This window comes from Strix aluco, chromosome 5 (assembly GCF_031877795.1).
Source record: "Strix aluco isolate bStrAlu1 chromosome 5, bStrAlu1.hap1, whole genome shotgun sequence".
Taxonomy (NCBI): Eukaryota; Metazoa; Chordata; class Aves; order Strigiformes; family Strigidae; genus Strix; species Strix aluco.
The window spans coordinates 4,768,361-4,784,902 of NC_133935.1; the positions used below are offsets into that span (position 1 = coordinate 4,768,361).

General features: G+C 36.2%; 1 protein-coding gene across 2 annotated transcripts in view; it reads right to left on the reverse strand.

Moving 5' to 3' along the window:
- Positions 1-16,542, reverse strand: part of LOC141923941 (potassium voltage-gated channel subfamily KQT member 1-like) — a 507,315-nt gene that overhangs the window by 447,615 nt on the left and 43,158 nt on the right. For both annotated transcript variants that reach the window (XM_074825677.1, XM_074825676.1), the window contains exons 4-7: positions 15,671-15,797; positions 9,366-9,444; positions 6,412-6,508; positions 1,465-1,605 (exon numbers count right to left, since the gene is read on the reverse strand). In XM_074825677.1, coding sequence (XP_074681778.1) covers positions 1,465-1,605; positions 6,412-6,508; positions 9,366-9,444; positions 15,671-15,797 — 444 coding nt within the window. The remainder of the gene's footprint in view (positions 1-1,464; positions 1,606-6,411; positions 6,509-9,365; positions 9,445-15,670; positions 15,798-16,542) is intronic.

Sequence of the window (16,542 nt, forward strand, 5' to 3'; positions counted from 1 at the left end):
ATCCAAAGCGGTTGAAGAATCTGTGAAGCTTTGCCAGCTGCTTTTGATGGAGCTATTTACAGTGAGTCATGGAATTACTAAAAAAAACCAGGAACCTGTAACCTGCATCAAGGTCTGCATTATCACTGGGAGAAGGAGCTGTACAAGAAAAGATCCCAAAAAAATAGTCATTAAAAATATATTCTATTTGTGGAAGTGGTGTTAAAGTTATGCACCTTTTGCAGATAACTACATAGAGTTTAAAAGAAGTGGTATAGGTTTTGGAGGGTGTTTATACTCTTTCTGAAATGTGGATTTCAGTGTGAACTTTATTTATATCTGTAAATGTTGAATGTCCTTTACTAAGGACTTGCTATCATGTTGTAAGGAACTGAAGGAAGGAATGCTTCAAACATTCATCGACACAGAAAACCTCAAGGACAAGCTGTGGCCGTGGTGATTAGTCTAAGGAATGTCATCTAAGGAAGCAGGAATGTATTGGAGGATGCACCCCCCACTCCCTTACCGTTGTATTGACAAACCCCTTAGATAAACCCCAGAGGGGAAAAACGTGGACTGAGTGAACCCAAATGTTTCTCATCAAGCCCAAGCACCACTAATCACTGGTTCCATTGTGTAAACCCCATACTTTGTGACTCTATTATGTAAGCCTGAAGAGGCGACAAGGCCTGATAAGAGGTGATCATTTCTGCCCCAGAAGTGATGATTGCTCAAGAAGCATGAAGTCAGCAAAACTCTGTGGGAACTGAGGAAAAACCAAAGGTGGGCAGGGTGAGCATGACCACCAACTCAATTGGACAAGGGGTGGTGTACCCCATTCCCCCTCAATGTATGTGCAGAACCCCTGCTCCACCTTTTTCCTCGTCTCTCGTGGAAATGAGTTTGTGAAATACCTGCCTATCCTTGTCTAGTGTGCAAATTAGCTGATAAAATGAACATAAAAGGCAACAGAAACTTTGTTGTGTGTGCACCCAGTGCCCAAGATCACCGGACCTGAGACAACGCTGGATCCAGGGGTGGTGATCCGGATTTCTTTGTCTCTCTCTTTCTCCTTTCTTTTTCTTTTCTTTCCTTTCTTTTATTTCTTATAGATTTATAAGAGACCACATTGCTTGTTATCCTTTTCCAAGTTTAAATTGTTTTCTACCGCAAATAAAACATTTTAACTGGTTGTTTGGTGTCATTTCATCTTAATTTAACCCCACAGGATCACAGAACCCTTGTGACTCTCTGGGCTCCCAGTCCAGGTCGTGACACATGCTTTCACAATAACGTTTGATACCAAAATAATTTAATTGTATTTATTATATTTTGTTCTTGTATCCTTTTTAAAAGGTTGTTGAGCTTCCCTACAGAAATACGTTCTGCAAAGAAAAAAATGCCGTATTTTTTTAAAAGATCAAAACTTCAACAGAAAATCTTGTGCACTAAGTTTGCGCATGCATTTTGTTGGTAAAGACTTACCACACCCCACCAAAGGGCATCAGCGTAGCTGGAGAAACCTGTCTTTCCATCCTCATCAACTGCATCCTTCTCAGCAAGATAAACAAAATAGGATGAAAAAATTAATCCCAAGAATCCAATGTACAACGTGGTTATGAGTTCCTATTAAAAGAGAAAGGAAACAAGCTCATAAGGTTTACATCATATGTATTCTATCATTGTAAAACTTTGTAGATATCTAGGGGTTTTTTGCATCACAGTAGAAAACTGAATAAGTTATATTTCAGGTATGAAATTTCCTTCCAGTAAAACAGGTTCAGACTAAAGAATTCAAGAAGCCATCAATTATACAAGATCATTTGGACAGCTAGATGTAGGGTGGGACATCTCTCCTCTTTTATGTCTTGTGAATGGGAATCATTCCATTTAACTGCCCACTCAAAATACCAAATGTTAATACATTTTAAAAATAGTTTAGAAATGCACTTTATGAACAGTACACTAAAATAACAGTTATGAAACAACAACCACCATGTCTTGTGATTATGACCATAGCTAAGAATGAACTTGTGTATCTGATACTTAGATTGCTTAAGACTGAATACGGATGCCTTAACAGTTTCATGTTTAGATAAAATAAAATCTTAAGATAAAATATATTAGATAGGTGTAACCTCTACTTCAGTCCTGAAAAACAAACTGTTTGAGGCTAGTCCAGTTTACCAGAAGGGACTTCTGTTAGGACATAATACAGTCCTTGTGAATGTACCAGTTTCTCTGTAGATTTTTGGATAGGAAAGTTGTATCCAAACTGATGTGACTTAGATACAGGATTGTTACAGTCTTCAGAAAAAAATGTGATTGCCCATTTAAACAAGCAAAAATGTGTGGTGTCACAGATGCAAAAATGTGTAAAGCTTATAAAAGCAGCATTATATTGTAATCAAATGAGATATTCACCTACCCCTAAGGATAATGCAATACCTAGTTAAGAGGGAAAATAGCTTATTTTAATTACTTAAAGTTTACATGCTTCAATAGTTAACACTTATTATTCCTTTATTTTCTTTGCACGTTGTTAACCATCTTTATTATGAAACATCATATTAGATCTTCATTGGCATCTTCCTTACACTCTTGACAGAGTTATTTTTCTCTCCTTGGGTTCAAACCAATATGGGAATTGAAGTATTCCCATAAGATAAATTTAAAATTAAAACCTAAGAAGGATTGTCTCTACTTATAAAGTATGTCAGGTTTTCACAGATTTTCTGTAACACTCTACCCATGTTTCTTAAACTGTTTGTGAGGGAAGGTTCAGGTTTTAGCGTGAAACTTCCTTCAGTTTTTTTTCTTTTTTCTGTCTTTTCATTTCCTTATAAGAGCTGTTGGGAAAATGTCCTGGTAGCTAGTAACTGCATTCAGCAGCAGAAACATAGCACTAATTAAAATCTAGGTTCAGCAAGTTTTGAAGCTATCTTGGCACAAAGCAAGGTAGGTGTTTTTTCTCTAATCATTTAATAATGACCTAAATAATGAATTTTGGTAGTATTCAGTTTTGCCCATGGGCAAGTCTTTTAATCTAAGCCTTAACTTTTTGCAGGTCTGTTTGCTAAACAAGGCATCTGAAAGAGGAAATAAAACTTGGGGTTTCAGTAGTTCAGATTTCTATGCTGGTCACCATTATTTTCTCATGTTTCTCTCTAATGATGATGATACACTGTACTTATAGATATGCCTTCATTGCTCTGAAACGTTCCTGTTTACATTTATAGTTGACTATTTGCATTTCTCTAATTTTTCACAACTTTTTGGTTTGCCTACACAATGTTTTTTCAATGCAAGACAAAACTGTTTAACACCTGAGACTGTAAATTCAATGATCCGTAGAAAACTACAACAGAAATGGAGGCTCATTCTTGTTGCCTGCTTACCAAGAAAACACTCTGCTTTCACCTCTAGTAAATTTTCACATCAACAGAAATCTTTTAGTTACATTTGGCACGTTGCTTACATCTCAGATATTAATAGATTTTACATGTTATTGAGGAATGGCCATCGCTGCTTTCTTTTGATTTTGTCTCAGAGGACAGAATTAGAGAGTAGATGATACTTGGAATACTTCTATGTTAAGTGCTGTTTTTTTGAGAAGCAGGAAGAAAAACACGCTTTTCAGAAGTGCTACGCATAGTCTTATGAGATCCTTTCAAAGTGGTTGAAATATCAACAGAACTACTAGGCTTATTTCACCATTGGCATCTCTCAGCTCTAATCCTATTCATCTAAAGACTGAACTCTTTTTAAGTAAAGCCCAAATGAAAATGTAATTGCCTTAGACTTATTCTAAATGTCACTCCATGTTACATATGTACAGAGAGACAAAATACTACATGCCTATAGTTATTAAGAACAATGGCAGCAATCTAATACATACTGCATTTAAGAGAGAGCACAGGTTTTAAAATAATACATGCTTCAAGAAATATGGATGGATTGGTGTCTACCAATGTCAAATAGTATGAACTGATACACAATCTCAAAGCAAAGAGAATTTTGCAGAAATCAGGCCTTAAAACTTCACATTTATATGATTTTTTAATAGATAAGAGGTTAATAAAGAGTGCTGCCTAATACAATGACTGTTTTCAGCAAGGACTTTCAGATACATATATGTAAAGGAAACAGCAAGAACAGAAACCAAATATGCACAAAGCTAAATATGAATATTGAGAGACTTGAGTCAACACATTTTTTTAACTTAGATTTATATTTTCAGTCACAATAAAGACCACACAATATAAAATTCAACACTTAAGAAAAATGCAAGAAAACCCCAAATCCACAACTCAGCAGTAACTCCCTCCTCAAAGCAGTAGAAGATTTCCCAAAGCAAGGTGAGGAATAAGTAAAACTAACTGAGAGGCTTACAACCTGGAGCTGGATTGGCTAACTCAGTTTTTCAGTAAGCTGCATGATTTTTCCACATCTTTCCATCACCACATGTGATATTGACTCATGTTTTGTTGCTTTTGGCGAGAAATGCTAGTATAACTCAACCTGCTGAAAATAGAAGAGCATCCTAGCCAAATAGGGCCTGAGTGAGCTAATACAGCTATATGTAAAATTCCAAAACACATGGAAATCATTGGTGACAACTTTAGTAAGCTCTTCTGGGCCCACAGAGGTCCAAGTGCTTGTTCTTTTCACAGGTCACAAAGATGTGAATTTATTTTCTCACATTGTTTAAGGGTTTAGGGTCCCATTTTTTTCTGAAAGAGTACCAAATTCAACAAATAAATGAGGACCTTGTACTCTGCCTGTAAAGAAAAAGCAGCTGAGGTGTTTTTGTTTTGTTGGGGTTTTTTTAAACAAAAATTTCTTTAAAGGTCTGGACAGGAATAAAGTTTCCATTTTTCCTTCCGTTTGGTACCATGCTAGGGTTTCAGCTACACTTGTCCAATGTCAATACAGAACTGTGTGTTTGATTTTTTTTTTTTATGAATGTGTTAGTGGGTGATCTGCTTTGACAAGTACTACAGATCTGTAGAGTTTTATATATCATCATAATCACTTCTTTGGATTAGCAGAACTTCAGGTGCATTTATTCACTTCTCCCAGTGTATTTTTTTTCCTTTTAAATCACTGAACTTATTTATGTTTGTGACATTTAAGACTTAAGTGTTATATTTTGGAGACAGTATTTCCAGATTCTTGACTAAATCTCTGAACACCCGCAGGAAAAAATTCTCTCAAACACCTCTGTCAGTAAGGTTAGCAAATGTTAGGAAAGTGTATTTGGATATCAGCTCTGCCCTAGCCAGATATCCAGGCAATGCGACCATAATAAATGAAGACCACACAGAGTTGGAGCATTAAAAGTCATCCTGTCGTACAGGATGAAAGTAGGCTTTATTCTAGAGCACTTTGGTGTGCATCAGTGCTGCACACCCATCATGACATAAAATTTCCTACAGCACTGGGGAAAAAAAAAAAAAAACAAAGGGAAGAAATGTAACTTTTAATATTAAATTAATCTTTTGGATTAAGTAGCTCCCATTCTCTGCCCTGGAACGACAGTTTTCTAAATAGCAAATGAAACAATATCTGTGTGGAAATCTATAACTATTTGTCAATATCTGGAGAATAAATCTGCACTCACAAGGAGTAACTTAAAGAACCACCCTTACAAGTCGGATGTAAAGATTCATAGAATGGTATTAGCCCTCCACAGTATGGAATAAAATTCAAGATTTGAAGGCTAATGATAAAAGTTTATTATGTTCATAAAGCTAAGTTGGCTTTTCGTCAAGAGTTTCCATGAAGCCCTGAAAAGAAGCCTTCAACTGCAAATTTTTAAAAGTCTGCACTAAAACATTTCAGCTTTTCCCGCTTAATGAACTTTTATACAGAATAACTTTCAAAGCTTTAATGGACGTATAACTACAACCAAGTTTACCTCAGTGACCACACCCTTGGAAAAGTAGCTTTTCTTGCATGTTTTCATAACATAGTTAGTATTTTTATTTATAGAATGGATTAGAAAACTCCTTATTCAGGCAGCAAAAATAGAATGATTTAAATAATCAACCTGTTCTGTCAAGGCTTTTCCACTAGTATTTGTTTTTCCACAGAATAACCAAGCTAAGAACACATCTTCTGTGAAGACAGTGGACAGTATTTGCAATATGAAGGCAGCCCACATAACGGCACTTAATAAATTATTTTTAAGGATAACATCAACGAATACAACAGTCAATTTCCAAACAAAATACTGATGCTGATACCCTGTTAGCCACTGACCTGAAGTAAAGAATAGTGTTCCCATTTTAAAAGTAGAAAGAAACACATGATGGACTTGTTAAGTATTTTTTCTCTTGCAACAGTAACCGTTTGTTTAAACCAGACTATGATTTAAAGTCCGTGTTACTAAAGTAAACAAAATGCTGCAGATCTTTAAAGATCTAGTACCTGACGATGTATGAAAACAACTGATCCTAAGAGTCGCCAGGTGCCACCCTGTCGATCTACGTGAAGCATGCGAAGTATCTGGAGAAATCGGATCCCCCTGGAAGAAAAATAGGACATTAAATAAAACTAACAAGACTGCTCTATCTATACTTAGTTGACTGGGTTCACTAACATACTGCCTCATTAGAGAACTGTGATAGCATTGCCCCTGGCTAGGGTTGCATCTTAGGCTTGAGACATCTCAGTATACAATATATTTAGATCACATTTTATTATATTCAAATATATTCAGAAATATTAACTAGGACAACAATTAGTTAAAAGAAAAAAAAGTCTAAAATATGTGCTTTCAAACTCAGAGGAAACTTGCATATTTTACTTCATTATGACTCTCAAATGCTTCCTTTCCAAGCAAAACCAGTGCTTCAACCTTTGCTAACATAAATATGAGCAAACTTTTTTCTCTATTTGCCAAAAGCAGAATGTGAATCAAACATGGCACTACTGAAGTCCTTTTGGTGTAAGTATAGAAAACATCTAATTGGAAATAGATACAGTTCTATGTGACTTTAGGACAATAACTGAATCATAAACTCCAAATATTTTCAACTAAAGAAAAATAATTATCCATATGGTTTTTCAGCAGAATTTTATTTAATGGAAATATTTCATTCTAGTCACCCTTTCAACAATGAACTTTGTTTGCCTACACTTAATATCATTGAAGAAAAACAGTGAAGAGCAGGAAAGGATGAATGTTGAATTCATCTATCTGAAAATTTTTCATTAAAAGTATTTTTAGCTCTTTTTAGCTATCCTTAAAATTTTGTTGTTGTTTTTGTTTTTAACTCAATCTTCTTATTTCAATTCCACTGTGGCTGCATTTTTTCTGGGTTACACCAACAGGCAGAAAACAGCATGGTGCTATCCTTTAGTCACTGGTGTTACTCAGACTGTGCAGGTGTACTCTCTTCTGAAAGACCCAACTTCTTTATTCAAAAAGTAGGTTTTATGAGCTTTCACAGCTGACAGTCAAATGATCAAATGCCTGTCATTTTTTTGGAAAGGACACAATAATCTCGACTAATAAATCGCATATCAGTGACTGGGTATATGAACACCATGTTTTGTTATTTCTTTGATATGCTATTAGAATAATAATTTTAATTACCTGGAAACTTTAAAATATCCACTTAAAACCTCTTAATTAAAACTTGAGTCCAAGAAGAATCACAAGACTACCAAATATGTGAGCACCAATAGACTTAAGTAATAGGTCACCGTTGCTTATGTCAGGAGGGTAGAGATCTACTACGTGTAGCTGCTCTGTACAATTATTAGACACACCTCTTGATGTCTTGACCTAATGGCAGTTCTTATTTTCCTGTCTCTGTTGTATCTGAGATGGTTACGGCTATGTTACTGCTAAGTGCATGTTATAAGCTGGCAGTTTTGCAAATGAAGATTTAAAAAACAAAACAGTGAACAAGAAACTCCAGATACACAGCCTCTGAACAGGCACAACCCATTTCCTCTGAAAAGAGAAAATATTGGTTGGAAAGAAAGCCAATTTGGTGAACTTAAAACAGTGAGGACAGAAAGCTATAGGACTGCTGTGAACTCTGCAGTGTTACTAGGTTTCAGTCTCACTGCACACTGCAGGGATCAAACCTGTCGCGCCTGGTGGGTCTGGAGCTTGCAACTTCATTCTACAAGAGAACAATCTAAAATGCACGCACCCACGTTTCTGGGATTGCTGGGGTTTAAGGGAGGTCCAAAGAGGACCATAACAGTATACCTTAAAAGCAACAAAAGCAAAAGCAAGGATATGAGATTCATTCCTTCTTAATTCAAAACCAGCCACTCACATCACAGTTCTGAGGAAATGTGATAGGACTAAGACTTGCCTGACCCAGATGGTTTTTCAATGGGGCAATAACACCACTGCAGAGATGTGGGTGAAGCTTCTCTGGCAGAAAGCATTCTGATGTGGGACAGTGACCATATAATTTAACACTGGGAAAGGCTGCACTGAGCCCAAAGCCACCTGGGTTCACATATAAACACAGAGCGGGCCTTTTCATTAAAGTCTTTCCTACACTTCTAGTTAAACTAAACAAAATCTTTGGAATTTTTACCCTCCTCTTCTATATAAGCTGATAAATCACGTTCACGCTGCCTGTGTGAGTCTTCATCATCATGTAAGGATTAACATTCTATGGTGATAGTTACCTTAAAAATACTTTATACATGTAGTTCCCTCCAGTGTTCGTCTGCACAGCTAGACCATTTATACAGTACCATACATTCTCACTTCCCAGTGATTACACTGCACTGGAAATCAGAGGCTTGTAACAGAACATGCAGCACATCTTGCAAATTAAGTTAGAGGGAGTGGGAAGTACACCTACTCTGCTTATCATTCCTTTCTTCTATTTACCCACTTCACTCCCCAAAACACGCTTGCAGTCCTTGATGCAAGCTGAACAAACACTGTAGACATCAAAATGTTTCTGGTTCATGTATGGTATGAGTTACTTGTGCCAAACAAATCCACCAAAGCATAATTACTCTTTAAACAAAGTAATTACTCATACTCAAAAAGTACTGAGTTAAGTGCTGTCTGGATTACTTCTTAAATAAACCAATGTTCTGTAATACTCTTGTCTCAGAAAGAGAGCTGTTTGATGTTTTATAAGGGACATAATGTTTCTTTAGTTTTTTCCTCTTGGCTTCAGCATTCCCACCATTCTCACACGCTTTGTTTCTGCATTCTTGTTTCCCAACCAGTGACCAAGCACAATAACACATAGTCTTCCACTGTCCAGTTTTTCAGTATAATAACTTTTCCTATATTAGGAAAATTATATAAACATCTTATTCAGAAACTGGGAAACTAGATATACATCTAATAACATCTGCGGTTGTGAAGAGCTACAGTCACTAGAACATACCTTATTGCAGAGGTGGCAAACACCTGTCCATTAGATCCTATGCTCAGAACAATAATTGAGGCTACTACCACAATTAGATCTGTTAAAAAAAAAAAAAAAAAAGTGTCAAATGTTAGCTCTCAGCACCAAAAACACAACAAATACATAGGGAAAGCACTTCAAAAAAAGAAATTAAGTTAGCTGAAATTTGGGGGGGCAGTAAGTTAAAGTAATAGTTTCACATCAAAAAAACAATGACTATAGTTTCTTTCATGATGAATTTAATAATGGAAATTTTAAAGATCCTGACAGATCAGGCAGCTTCCCACAAAAACAACAAAGGCAAAGGCATGTGTACACCCTAGAAATGAATGTACGTTTTGGCTCAAGGCTCTCGATTTAAGAGGGAAAGTAAGGGTTTGCTTCGATCAATAATGAAATGCATGAAGTATGATACACATATACACACACATACGTTTAGTTTAAAAATTGTATCAAAGCTGTAAAGCCAAGTTTTCAAAGTTTAGGGAACAGTCAGAACAAAGGTTGCCTAAAAAGAATCGGAGTTGTTGGTTTAGTTTGTAATACAGTCTTTAATTGTACGAAAAAATAATTGTTTCCAGAGTTCCATTTTTTTTCCACAGCTCCGCAGTTTACACAGTTCCAGCTTTATACAATGCAAATGATGGACTGTGTTCACAGTGCCAGCATCCCTTGTTTTCTCTTATCCTAGTTCAGTGAACAGGTCTATTGCTTTTAATTATTGAACCCTAATCTAACATTATTCTGCGAAGACATTTTACTAATTTCCTCCTGGGCATTTCTGTGGCAATCCTTTTTAGAGCATCCAAACGCTTCACTTTCAAATTCTAACCAGAAAATAAAGGATAGTATTATAAAGGTGTAGCAAATGTAAGCAGAATGAGGAAAAGTTTTGGTAAATTTTCCTTGCCAGTTTTAAACAGGCAGTACTTTATTCTTCAGAGCACTTAACATTATATAGCACTTCAAAAAACCCAGTGCCTGCTGACTTCACTTGCAGCTGTGAGAGCTCAGAACCTCTGTAACCTGACTTCAAAGTCTTCATTTGGACATCCAGAAAATGAGGCACACTTGTGAAAACTGATTTAAATAACTGCCACAGAGTTTCTGTGCGATGCCGAGGCAAGATGCAGGATAGAATCCAACTTCAGAGGCAACAACAGTTGCCTTCAACAAGGGTAACTTTATTCCTCTCCTTTAAACGTTCTCCTGCCTCATTCACAACCGTGTAGTTGCTGCAACGTATATTGTAGCAGTTCTACAACCAACAGTATTCTTTACTCTCTGACTTGGATTAATTTTCAGTATCAGTCTGATTTTTGCTGTAAAAGCAGGATTCCTCCCTAAGGTATAGCACTCAATCAGTTTAAAGACAGTACTACAATTGTACATTTATGAAAATTAAAATAAATCACAGAATCACAGAATCAACTAGGTTGGAAAGGACCTTGAAGATCATCCAGTCCAACCATTAACCTAGCACTGCCAGTTCCCAACTACACCAGATCCCTCAGCGCCATGTCGACCCTACTCTTAAACACCTCCAGGGATGGGGACTCCATCACCTCCCTGGGCAGCCCATTCCACTGCCTAACAACCCCTTCTGTAAAGAAATACTTCCTGACATGCAGTCTAAACCTTCCCTGGCGCAACTTGAGGCCATTCCCTCTTGTCTTATCACTTGTTACTTGGTTCAAGAGACTCATCCCCAGCTCTCTGCAACCTCCTTTCATATAGGGAGGGATAAGTTAAGGCTCCAGAAAGAGCTTCCATTTTGGGATAATCTTAACTTTTGAGTTTCCAAATTTTTTATGCTTTATCATGTATGTGTGTGAACAAACATTTGTAAACCCTCAGAATTTAGGGAGAGTTTTCTTCCCATCACATCATAATGCAGATCTTTGCCCTTAAGCACATGATGCACCTGATGTCCTTATTAAATTGTCAGGCGTATACATATCCATCCGATGACCAACACTCACCCTTAGGAAAAGACTCACCCTTAGGAAATGAGTTTCAATCAGGTAGTGACAGTAACATAGATTTTTTTGTTTGTACCTTCCGCTTTTCTGAAAGTGTGTTCTACATGGTAGAGGTATTTAATTTTTTCCCCCCAAAAAATTGTTCTTCTATCACTGCTTCTTCTCTGTTCCTACTTTTCACGCTGGCTTCCAATCTTTAGGCTTTTCATACTAATGCCAGTTTACTGGTCCAAACAGTCCTATTTTTACGCTCTAGGTCTTCAGCATATCCTTCTGTCCTTACACTGCCACCTTTCAATCCCACATATTTTCAGCCCTTCCTTTTTTCCCTTCAACCTCCTGCCTGCTTGTCACTCTCTTTATACATCCCTCTCCCAAGCCCTTACATCAGCATCCATCCTCCTGTCATTTCACTGATCCTGTATGTCCCAGTCCATTCCTCCCACCGCATCACTTCACCTCAGAATTCGAGCCTGGTATCTTCCCTTTCCATGTGCCCTGGGCAGTTTCAGGACGAGCACTATAAACCTAAAATCAACAGATTTTCCACTTCCAGCCCCAGCATTGCCGCTCAGAGAAACCTGAAATTTGTGTTGTGTAGTCTCCCTGCAGATTGAATCTTTGAAGAATATAAAAGCATTCTCTAGCAGGGTGTTTCAAGCATAAACAAGCTACCGATTTTTCACAGGCTTGTTAATCAGTCATCTTGGAGTTGATTTTCAGTGACAATCAAAAAGCGATTTTCTCATTAAGTTTCAAGTATCTGCTTCAAAGTGTGGAAGTGCTAGTGCTTCTCCATAAGAAATTGCCAGAATTGCCTTTTTCAGGAACAGCTTAAACATTTTGCATGAAATGTCACCACAAGACTCAAACTGAAGCAGACACTTGGCATGGAAAATATCAGGATAAAGAGCCAACATTTGTTTAAATAACTTTTTCAACTCTAACAAGCATTAGTATTTAGATTAACATTACATTAGTATTTATGTTAGGCTTTTTTTAAAAGAAAAAAAAGTGTCAGGAAGCCTTGGTAATTTTAAAAATTGAATTCCAGTAATTTATAAACAATGATATGTGGATATCCTTCTCAAACATTCTACCTACTTACATGTTTGCAAACATGTCTGTACATACACGAGGTGTAGAGAGGCAGAAATGACACAGCACCTTCTATATAATATATGCACTACACATCTAGATGACAGACTTGTATAAATCACGTTCCCTGAAATTTAGCGTGTGTAGTACACAGCTTTGAAAATCTTGTCCACTGCTAGTCCACATTCCCCATGGCTTACTTGTATGTTCTGAATCCTTGAGAAACTCTAAACAGCTGCCATTTTTACCTAAAAAATGTGAAATATCACTTATGCATAAACTTCAGCAGAGGACACAGCAACACCTATAATGCAGTGTACCTGAGTATTGCTTCTTTTTTAGCAAATTCCTGACTGACTTCTTTCTAATGGTCTCAGAAGTTTACTTTCTAGAATGCAATTATCAGCTTTTTGATTAAAAGCAATTAATCCTTTTTAAATTTAAAACGGTAAAAATAGTTGCACTTGTATTTTAATTTTTAGCTGCCGTGGCATTTTACAGAATGCAAACAGCCCTCAGCTTGGAGGTGTGTTCTTAGTAGTCTGAAGATGATGTCCGTAAGGACTTAAATTACACAGATTATATGCACATATTTGAATTTGATTTACATCACATTCTTTTTTGCTGAACTTTTGTGTTCTATCAGCACTTCATAGATTACGTTTATACAAGGTACTGGAGCTTCACATACCAGGTGCTGATGCTTTTTCAGAGCTGTATACATAACCAGTTAAGAGTGCTCATAAAGTTCTATTGTCCTTTACTTAAGGACAATATTAGATGGACACATATATGTGGACTCATGTCTTTACACCAGTGACTTATGTCCCCCTTATGTCTTTCAAACTGCATGCTGTCAAAACCAGGAGAAACAAAAGTTAATTTATAAATTGTTTTTTTGTGACATTTTCTGCGACAACAACAAAAAGATAAAAGAAGTTGTAAAAGGACAGTCTCTTGATTTTGCTTGTGCTTGGTACCTGCTTTTCATAAAACCCTAACTGGACTGGGATTTTCAGAAGCATTTAGCTCCTAACCTAACCCTACTGAAATAGTAAGTAATGAAAGAGTTAAATCAATATTTAGGAAAAGTATCACTATTACTGCTGCTGCTGTAATACGTGAGCACCACAAACTCTTTAAACATGCTCATTCTGTGAACTAGGGACTGAAGAAGCATGGAGAGAAAAAGTGATTTTTCTAGAGATTCTTGGCACACTGGGAATGAACCCAATCTATGCCTCCTGACAGGTTCTTTACAGAATTGCGTATTCTCACACATGTAATCACCTATAATCTGTCTGCAAAGAGGAGAACAATTAGGCTAAATTTAGTAAATCTACCTAAGAAATAAAAAATATTGATTTACAAGATAGAGAATTCATACCATTTTCCATCTTAGATAAAATTTTAAAAGACCATTCAAGAAATAGTGTGTCCTATCTTAACATTTTCCTTCCCCAGTTATAGAAGTTACATATTAACATACTATTTTATGCAGCATGGAATGCAATAATATTAAACAAGTTTATAAAAGAAAGTAATAACTAGGCTTGACTAATAAATCTCTTTCTGGTAATAAGCACCAAAATTATTTTTATTTACAATTAGACAGGGAAAAAGGGAAAGAGAATGGGAGAAAATAAAGTTAAAAATTGCTACCCAAGCTGAACGTTATAAGAATTAATCCAAATTTTAGTTTGGACAAAAAAAGCATAAAAGAAAGCTTTCTGATATCAAAGATATTTCAATGATATATTCTGGTTTTAAAATAAAGACTTTTGTATTCATGGAAAAATAAAATGACTAGCTTAATTTTTACATTCTGTTCTAATGCTTTAATTTCTTTTTTCTAGTGTTTGTGTTTTATTCTTGTTGATTTGAAAATGATAGGATGAGTCAGTATGATTCCATCATTCACAGAAAATGTTTTTCACAAGTTTAGCTACTTGGATTAGCGTAGACACAGTTCCATCTGCATTTGATATGTAAAAAACAGTCTTGACTTTAAATGTATTGTATTCTTAGGGAAATTTCAAATGCAAAAGCAGTACTAATACCTTTGAATGCACAACACCTGTAGTCATTCTTAGATTTTCTTAACAACACCCACCGTATCTTCTGCAAGGGTTACACAAACATTAATTTTTACTGTGGTAGATGCACAATACCAGTATACAGAACTACTATCAAATTGAAATCACAGTTTAGTGGGACTGCCACATTTTCTCCTGCACCTGTGTACTGTAATATACCTACCTAAGAAGCATTTCTTAACTGAAAGAGAAGTCAAGAACATGATTATGAGAAAAAAATTACCTATAGGCTTCATGGTTAGATCATGAAACTAGATCAGCTCCAAAAGCAGCTGAAGAATTTGTTTGTATGTGGAGAAACGCTTCTTTGTCAATAACCCAAAACTGAGTACAATATCTTGTCACATTATTCACTACCCACATCTAGATGTATAATAGAATACGTTGTTTCTTGAGTTTTTGCACCAAGTTTCATAAAGTTACAGATGGTTAAGGAAACATCAGCTCATTCTCTCCCCTTTTCACCTCTCCCACTTTTCCTCTATTTAAAACTCAATGAGTTGATGTTTGAGTAATGTAAAATTCGCAGTTCTGCTGGAGTCTATATAAAATCACAGCTTAAAACAGAAACACTGATCTTATGGTCTACTACAATTTTGCCCAAACACCACCTTTTATTAATCCCTCACTGTTCCACAGGTTCTGTTAATCACCTCTCTCCCTAAACTCTCTCCTACTCCAGAGATGCTACCCACAATAGTCCCTCAAACCAACTAAAACTGCTTAACTTTAGTACTATCCAGGCTAATTTTTTCTGAGTTATACTTTGCACATTTCCATGTTTTTCCCAATTTATACTCACACTTTTCTGTTCAAAATCTTGTCAGCTTTCTTCAATTACACAAGTAGATTTAGTAAAGATTTCTTCCCTTTACAGTTTTGCCTTTCTTATGCTGATGTTTGCCTGTGTCTCACAGTCATATTTTAAATGTTCAGTTCTAGCAATCCAAAAGAAGACATTGCATAATTTCACAAAGCAGATAAATGCTTGAGTGATAGACATAGGTCAGAATTGCAATATGGTCTCTGCAGTAGTTGACGTCTTTACTTTAAAATGGATGATAATAGCAAAGTTAAGGAAAAAAAAAAAAAAGAGTTTAAATCTTACCGATAATTGATATTGGCTTTCTGGCAAACCGTATTCTTCCCTGGAAGCCAACATACTTACTCCTGCATCCTGCAGACCACAGTCGGACCACATATTCAGCACCAAAAAACACAACCAGAACTATTTCCTATCAGAATTAAAAGGACAAAATATCAGTTTTTTTCATTAAAAGACAGACTACAGTTTGCACATCTAATTTATTCCTATGACTAATATAAATGAGCTTGTTTAGATGAAAGATACAATAAAAAGGATCATGCCTAATCTGTTCATTTTTTATATGCATATGCCAGTCACTATGTAAAGAGATATAATCTGTTCCTGAATGTGATTTGAATGAATAAAAGGATGGTTTAAGCTCCATTCCATCAGTATATCATAAGGAAAAACACAATATTCTTCTTTTGTTTCTTTCCAAAACTTAAATTTTTTAAAAAATAAGGAATGGAGGGAAGGTACAAGCATATAATTAATGAAACTAACAAGTATATGAAACATTTCTAGATCATTAAACAGAATTTATAAACATAAAACCAGAAAGTGAAATGTCAACCTTTGCATGTTCAAAATAGAATCATAGAATATCTCAAGTTGGAAGAGACCCATAATGATCATCAAGTCCAACTCCCTGCTCCTTGCAGGACTACCTAAAACTATATCATACAACTAAAGAGTGTCATCCAGATGCTCCTTGAACTCTGCCAGGCTTGGAGCAACCTGGGGAGCCCATTTCAGTGATGGTCCACCCTCTCAGTGAAGAACATTTTCCTAACGTCCAACCTGAACTTCCCCTGACACAGCTTCATTCCATTTTCTTGTGTCCTATCGCTGCTCATCAGAGAGAAGAGATCAGCACCTCCCCCTCCACTGCT